Genomic DNA, 8,670 nt, shown 5'->3' on the forward strand with positions numbered 1-8,670 from the left:
ATCCGAAGTCTTCATAGGACAGAACTTAACTTCCTGAGATAGCCCCACCTGCCTCTCCATTTCTTCATCCACCTCTGTATGAAAGTTTTGTTATCTATTTACTTCCTAGTCACTTTATGCTCCTGGTCTTGTGCTGTCCTGTGCCAGGACCCACCCTTATGCTCTCCTGGCTTACTCCTACCCCACCTCTGTTTCCACTAAGACAGAGCCGTCTTCAGGCACAGCAGCTGGCTACTGTCCACTGGCCTAGCCTGCCTGCTCACTGGCTGGCCTGACTCTCTACTCGCTTGGCCTGACTTACTCACCTGTCTTCTGAAAAGAAATACTTATATAAAAAATATTTTTAATGTTTGTGTGAGAGCAACCTTTAATGTTTTCTAAACTCCCCTTTTAAAAAGATGTAAAAACCACATTTTACTTGGTGTTCCCTTCTCTGAGTTGCCTTCCCCCCAAAATGTGGGGCCAGCTTCCAAGCCATGGAATCAACCTCCTGGTACTTATTTCTACTATTGGGAACACCAAGTAAAATGTGGTTGGAAGCCATGCAGGGGAAGGGTGATGCATGCTGAATGTAGACTAGAGACTGAACACAATGGCCACTCAACATCTTTATTGCAAACCATAACACCTAATTAGAGACAGAGAACAAAAGGGGTGGGGGGGAGATGGGATTGGGGAAAGTTGGAGGGATGCTGGGTTTATTTGTGGTGGAGAATGGGCACTGGTGAAGGGATGGGTTCTCAAACTTTGTATGAGGGAAACATGAGCACAAAAATGTATAGATCTGTAACTGTACCCTCACAGTGATTCACTTATTAAAAAATAAATTAAAAAAATATAATGAAATTTTGAAAAAAAAATTACAGAAGGAAAAAAGATGAGAAAGTAAATAAAATCCTATGGCAAAAATATTATGCAAAAAAGGAAAACATAAGAACATTTACTGATTTCTGTAACTTTAGAAGCACTTTTAAGTCCACCTCCAAAATATTTAATCCAATTAATGATGAAATGCTGTCTTAATTTTCTTGGGATGTTTGTTCTCCTTTATACTCAAAGATTTATGCTCTAAATGAATAGCAGTAATGTTTTCAATATCTGAAGGGATTGCCCTGCTCTTCAGATAAATACCCCATAATCATATCATATAGCTCAAATGTAGAAAGCGCATAAATGCATACTATATTTCTAGAAAATAATATTTCTACTCTACAAATAAACAAGTAGTTTTAGAAAAAAATGTAAAAAGCATAGTAAAATTTTCAGTACTTAAGGGTCACCAACATATGGAATGTATCAGTGTACATATATTCATATAATACACCATTTTATAGTGGGGATGTTACTTCTTCCACATACTGTGGGTGTGGTTTAAAAAGGCCCCTTTATTAAAGTATTTGATAATATTTGTAGCTCTTTAACCTCAATACATAGCAATGAACTGAAAATTAGATGCTAAATAAATTAAAAGCAGATGTTTTAGGTTCTGAATACTTAAATCACTTTGTGACTTAGAAGGCAAGTCTAGAAAATACTGCATATTCACCCAAATTGTAGCAAAACCACATACAAACCTTAACTCTTTTATTACTTCTCTGCCTCAAATTCAACTCACTGAAAGTCTATGACCAATCTGAGCAACTTGGTATTGTGTAAAATAACCAAATATCAATATTGTCAAAGCTCATATTATCTCAATCATTGTCAATGAAAGCATTCCAGTCCTGTCACTTTGACAATTTGTCAAGCAACAGACACAGTTGACACACTGGAAAGCCTGGAGTCAAAAAAGAGAAGTTTTTGAAAGCACTCTGGTGTTAGTTTTTCAACTATATTAGTTAGTTCTAATATTCTAGTTTCTCTTGTCAAAATTACAAGAATTCCACCTATATTGAGGTTGGGCAGATGGCATAGAAGTCACAGCAGTGATCTATTAATTTTTTTTGGATGTAACGAGTGGAGTAGGTGTTCCCTGGTCTTCACAAAACATGCTGATAACATTTTTACTTCATTTATTTCTTCCAGTCACTTCATACAGCATTTCAATTCATAAACATATATGTATATGCACATATACATATGTATCACATATATTTCATAAATAAAACCAACAATTCTTAGTGAGTGGCAAAATCACACCGGAGCTGGAAAAAAAATCAGGTATCTCCCAGGGAAGAGCAGTGCATCAACTTCGAAAATTGCTGACAAATGAAAGACCATTATGTAAGAGAACACATACTGTCTTCATCACTGAAACTTATTTTGCTTATACCAAGTAAAAGAATATTTTTTGTTGCTGTTGTTCCCTAATTTTTTCAAGTCATGTCCTAGAGATTTAAACCTCAGTTTTGTGGTTTCGTTCTTGCTTCAGGAACCTCCAGCAATACTGCACTAACATGGGAAATGAAGGAAGTGTCCTTCTCCAGCTCTTGACAGCTATAGTCACTGTGTATCTTAAGCTGAATTCAGTTAACTCTTTAAATGAAAGTAGTTACTCTTTGCCAGAAAATCCTATCTCCTGTAAAGTGAGTCCTGAATGGCACCTGGATGCAGGGGGAATTGATAGGAATGAGGTGTACTGGTCCCTGGAAGCAATGTGAGGGCAACAACTGACTGAACACTTGGACATCCACTCAAAGTTAAGCTATAGTAATTGTCATAAAAATTGTACATTGTTCTTAAGTGAACCTTTCTGTTGACCTACAACTTAGACAACTTTATAATTATTAGCTCCTAATGCAGAATTGTATTTTTAAAAACAGGTATAAAAAGTTATCAGGCATTATAAGAAAAATGCTTATAATCATGATTTTAGACTTTAACGTCAAGCTTCTCTCTCACTGTCCTGCTACATTCTGTGCTGAGAAATAGGGGAGGTACGCTGTGGCAATGACATTACTTGGGAAATGCTCCAGAGCATAAGTCACAGGGAGGAGCATGTCCAGGTGTCCTAGTTCTCTCCATTTCTAATAAAACAGTGTGGTCTAGCAATCTCTTAAATTCACATGTACCAAGGCCTATATCAGCATATTCAGCACCTATATAACCACTCCTTCAATCAACTATGACAGCTATTTTCTGAAGCTGGAAAACAAAGCAAACAAACCATTTGTTCACAATCAGGGGGACTTTTTTAAGCTGGACAAAATATGCTAACACATTCTAATTCTTAATGGAAAACATTTAAATTAGTATAATAAGCTTGTATATTCACATCAACTGTGACAAAAAATGCTGCTTATAAATGACACTGTTATAGCCTGACTCAAATTTCATCTCCCTTACAGTTCAGTTTCTCAAGAAGCAAACAGAGTATTAAGACTCAGCTTAATATATAACACTCAGAGTGTTATAGTCATTTCTGGGATACAGGGGAAAATATGAATACTTTATTACCTGAATGATAAAAACAATCACATTACAGGAAAAGTAACATTCTGAACATCAGAGCTCAATAGCCATTGAAGCTGAACTCCACCTTATCAAAACACTAGAACACTGTTCCACTGGTTACAATACACACTGATGAGGCAACTGACCAAGAACACATCATTAGAGGCTCAAGGAATTCCATTTAATATATTTTAAGTCTGTAACAAGATCCCTGGAGAGGACATACATGTAAACTTTTACCTCTTTTAAAGTGCTGCAAAATAACGTGTCAACACATGAAGTAACATGAGTTCTAATATGTTACAATCAACCTAATTTAATAAAAAGATCATTCTATTGTACTCCCCATTTTGAAGTTCTCACTAAAGACACAGTGAAACTAGGTCAACCTGGGGCAACGTGAAATTAATTTCATCCTAATGCCCAAACAGAATAAATTCAATAAGCATCTTAGATATGGGCACTCAGGGTATGGGCAGATACTCATTCATTCCTCAGCATGATTTTCCTGGGTCTAGAGCTTTGGGAAATGGCATGACTATTAACTTCTGCCAACTTTTGCCAAGCTCAACAATCTAACTTTCAAGGGAAGACCACTTCATGGGGCCTGTTTTTTGCTCATAGTAAACAGAAATCAGTTATGACCTGTTAGCAGATGATGCATCCCAGTCACTAAGTTACAAAATTCCCTGGACACACTGATCTTAACTTGTGAAATCCTGTTAGACTTCAAAGCCCTTCTCCCAGTCAATAAATCCAAAGAAAAGTAAGAGAAAGGAGGGAGAAACGGGAAAAGCACAACCACCATTGAAACAAATTTTCTCTGTGGTGGTCAAACATGGCACAGGAACTGATGTGTTTCATTCTGTTTAAGAGCAAACCTAAAAGTTTCTTATATACCAAGTCTTGTATATTGCTATTTTTAAAATGTCCTTACATTCTGTGTGACTATAGGCTTGAGTTTAAGATGAGCACAAACTCAGATTTTTAACTTATTAAATCCGCAAATACAGCTTCTTCTTCAATTTTACACGATTAGAACATGATTTAAAGAATTAATGTTCTCAGTAGTTGGATCAATTTAAAAAGTCATTTGACTTGAATATATTGGTGACCAACTGGTATACGGACAACCTAGGTAATAGGGCACAGAGAATAAAATAAGAACCCGTGAATAAATACTTCACATTTGCTATAAAAGTATAATCTTAAATATGCCAACAAAAAACAATTAAAATGACAGAATCCTATTCTAGTTCTATATGTTAGAATTAATCTAATACAGATAAAATATACTCAACTTTAAAGTTACAAGAATTTCTGCTGGGAAGTAAACCAATGCATGCCTGGTACATTATAAATGACTTAATATATATGTTGTGTGAATAAGACTTTTTCAAAATTTCAGAAAGCAAGTATCAGGTTTGGCTCAAGCACCTAAAAAAACAACTTGTCAGATGTTACCCAGTGGTAGGATTTCTAATGCATGATTCTAAATACAATATTTGCTGGGGGAAATAACGATGCACAAACCACTTAAGCTAGACATCAGATAGTATAAAGAGATTTTCAATAATATTCATTTGTACATACTGTGATTGCCAAACATTTGAGTATTAACAACTCACAAGGGCTATTTTAAGGCTCAGAACATAGAAAATCAAACACTTTCAAGTTATATCCATCATAACACCTCAAGTTGCGTAAAATGGCTATGCACACTAATGTCACCTAACAGTTTCAAGCACGCTTTGTGATTTGTTCATTAAGGTACTTTACCCCTAAGTTACTTACATGTTCTTTGACTTTACAGGGCTGCCTTCAAGACAGCATCAAAAGCAAACATCAATTTCAAAATACCTGCCAAGATATGCTGAAAGTATCCCACTGGTTTCCTAAGTGACATTTGAACAAAAATGAGATCATAATAAAACTTCACCACATCAAATCTTCTCACATGACAAATTACAAATCTAGCATCCCTGGTCTTCAGAAGAATTAAGAGGTAGAAAACTTCTATCTGAACGATCTCCTAGTGAAGAGACTCCCAGAGGGCACGCCCATGGCATAGCCCCCCCCCACCCCAGCAGAGGGCTAAGCATCTACTTATCAGGAAGAAGCCAAATTCTGAGAAAGCTCAATAAGGCAAGGATTAAATTAAATCCATCCATGAAAATTTGTACATTAAAAAAGAAAAATCAAGCACTCAAATTTGGGAAGCTCAATTTGAAAAAAAAAAAAACACACCCTTTTAGAATTTCATCCAAATACGAGATTAATAAATGAATCACATTCATACATGAGGCCAACATTCTTTTAAAGCTTCAGTAAGCTACTCAGGCACATTTTCCCTCATTTATTCTACTCTTGTACACAAGAAACCCTAAATCAGGCACTATGAGCTCCTGTTTTTAGTAATTCCTTTTCCAAGGAAAAGACTCATCCCTGTAAAAACTGCTTCACGTGTACTTAGAACTAAAGTACATTTACAAAGTCTACCAAGTGGCAATACAAAATCAGGTTTGATGATTCTGATTATCTCCATTTGAAGAATCAATTCATAATTTAGAAATTATTAACAAGTTTTTTTTTAAGGACCCAATGACTGCAGACACGGCCATTTATGTCCAGTAGCCTCACCTGAGGCAGTCCACATTACTCACAATGTGAAGCTGTTTTCTTCCACAAGTGAATGCTGCCAGCTGCTAGTCTCTAACACTAACATGCAATCTTCTGGACAGTGTAGCACGTAGCACAGACCACCTATTCCATCACTCCAGCAGAAATTGGGCATGTATCACCACTGTAGACACATCTGTAAACTTGCACACTAATTTTTAATATTAACAAGGAATGTCAGTGTCTTAGTGGCTTTAATAAGGTTGGTTCAAGCATCCTGTCCTTTGTTCTTTAGGAACACAAGTAGCTTATTAAGAACCCAGAGCCTCTGGGTCTGAGGTAGCAGGCTTCAACCCTCAGAGGGCAGAGGTCACACTTCCCCAAAACTGGTGTGGCCAGTCTCCTTGGCATGCTCCCTGGCTTCAGCTTGTCCAGTCAATCCCTTCTGACACACCATGCACCGCAGAGTGAAGCGGTTCACATCAGTAAACTGTCTCTTTCTTCGAGCTTCATCTGCTAACTCCAGTGCTTGTACCAGAACAATATCATCATTGGAGGAGAAAATGGTCAGAGGAGGGGTGTCTGGGTCAGGGAAGCTACGCTGAAGTGGGTCATAGTGGATGCCATCGTAAATAAGCAGGACTCTTTTGGAATAGCCTGCATCTTCCCCAAAACGATCAATTCTGACTGTCTGTGTGTCCACTACGCATATTTCACATTGGTAAAATTTAGACAAAATGGATATCTCAATAGCTCCTCCCCAAGTATCATCCCTTCTGATCCAGTCACAGTATTCTTGGTTTGTTTTCCCCAGAATTGCCTCACTGTAAAAGTCTGGATCACTTGCTACTATTTGTGCTATGAGGCGCCTCATCTCCGGAGCACAGGCTGGGTTCAAGACCCCTCCTTCCACGACGTAGTACACACTGGTGAAGAGGCAGGAGTTGTCAGCCGGGACCGAGATCCTGCACAGCACGGGCAGGGGTTCCCTGATGTGGCTAGGAGCACCATGTTTTGCAAATGTGGACGAAGTTTGGGGCCTAGTTTGGTCTTCTTCAACGATCAGCATGTCTCCTGTTAAAAAGAAAACAAATCCAAAGCTGCAGAGATAACTGGTTGTTCACTTTAAAAGATAAACTGGGGTACCAGAAAGGCTCAATTCTGATAAAAGGCGATCAAGAATCAAAGCTGCTCTGGAAGAAGTTAACACTTCTTTTTTTATGCAATCTTCACCAAGATGGGAACAAACTTCAGGCTGCAAACTCGGTAAAACAAAGGGGCCAGGGCTCTCCCGCGCCCGCCCCTGCTGGGGGTCTCTAAGGACAGGCCTGCAGCCCAGGCTGGGTCCAGCGCTACTCCTCACGCAGCCGCTAGCCGCTAGCTGGGGGTAAGGCGGCAGGAACGACCACCGCTCCGAGTGACAAAGGGTGCGAGCGCCAGGGGCCGCCCGAGACGGAGGCACGTGCCCCGGCCGCTCCCGATGCCACCTGCAGAGCCCGGGAAGGGCGGACGGCGGCCGGGCCGCCCCGCGCCCAGCACCGCGCAAGCCCCGGGCGACCGGCCCTCACCCGACTGCAGGGGCAGGTCCCCCAGCGTGGTGTCCCCGTCGCTGAGGTCCAGGCACTCGGGCGGGTAGCCCGCGAGGATCCGCTGGCCGCCCGGCGCGATCCCGGTGACCGCGGCGATCTGGCCCTGGAGTTCGCGCACAGGGGTCCGGCTGGACAGCCCCTGCAAGACATAGGTCCCGTCCTTGGCCTTGCACCGGAGCCGCCACATGGTGCCCGCCGGGCCACCCCCGAGCGCGACCCCAGCGGCGCCCGCCTTGGTCCCCGCGGCAGGGAGCGCAGCGCCGCCGGGGAAACCGGCCGCCGCGCCGACTCCAAGATGGCCGCCCTTGGCCGGGCCAAACATCGCGAGGCCTCGCGAGCGGGCAGATCTCGCGTCCTGGAACGGCGCCCGTCTCCCGCTCCGGGGCGCGAACTCTCTTAAAGGGTCCGCGCAGCCTCGCTCGGCGCGCTCGGGTGCCTACGGGTCGGAACTGGGCTCCGTGGGCAGCATATATGCTCCCGGATGACGGCAGTGGCATGTGATCTTGCACGTAGGGAGGTCGGAAATGAGTGAACTGCTGCTCGCAAACTGCCCGTGCCAGGTCCGGCGAGATGCCTAGGATGCCCGTGAGTCAAAGGCCACGCACGACAGGGTCGCGCTGCCCCAGCGCTGACTCACTGGGGTCACCTGGCGCGGCCCAATGACCAGCCCACCCACCACAACAGAAAGCTAGTGAGATTAGCGTGGGCGAGCCACGCTGGAACCCCGAGGGAGGGTCCCCCAGCCAGAGCTGGGCCCGCGACACCTGGACAAAGCACTGCAAAGTGCTGGTGCGGGGGTGGGGTCGGGACTCGGCGGCCTCGCAGTGCTAGGCACAGACCTGTACAAAGGGACCCGCGTGGCTTGGTGGGGCCTCGCGGGGCGCCGGCGCTGTTCTGCGGGACTTTGTGGCCAGTGGAGAAAGACCGAGACACCGTGAGGCCGCTTCTCATCCGCGGAACCTCGCTCGCTGCCCAGAGCAGCGAGTAGTCGCTTTGATGCTGACCGGCGGACTCGAGGGCCGGGCATGCCTGCCAAGGCTGCGCGAAGGGCCGGCCCAGCCCGGCGGTC

The 8,670-nt window shown here is 43.0% G+C and overlaps 1 protein-coding gene across 1 annotated transcript; it reads right to left on the minus strand.

Moving 5' to 3' along the window:
* Nucleotides 1-1,995: 1,995 nt before the first annotated feature.
* Nucleotides 1,996-8,285, minus strand: YOD1 (YOD1 deubiquitinase). The gene is made up of 2 exons (XM_004616189.2): nt 7,581-8,285; nt 1,996-7,086 (listed from the first exon to the last, which is right to left on the minus strand). Exons 1-2 carry the CDS (start codon nt 7,921-7,923, stop codon nt 6,383-6,385), a joined length of 1,047 nt encoding a protein of 348 aa, XP_004616246.1. The 5' UTR covers nt 7,924-8,285; the 3' UTR covers nt 1,996-6,382.
* Nucleotides 8,286-8,670: the final 385 nt, after the last annotated feature.

This window comes from Sorex araneus, chromosome 2, assembly GCF_027595985.1.
Source record: "Sorex araneus isolate mSorAra2 chromosome 2, mSorAra2.pri, whole genome shotgun sequence".
Taxonomy (NCBI): Eukaryota; Metazoa; Chordata; class Mammalia; order Eulipotyphla; family Soricidae; genus Sorex; species Sorex araneus.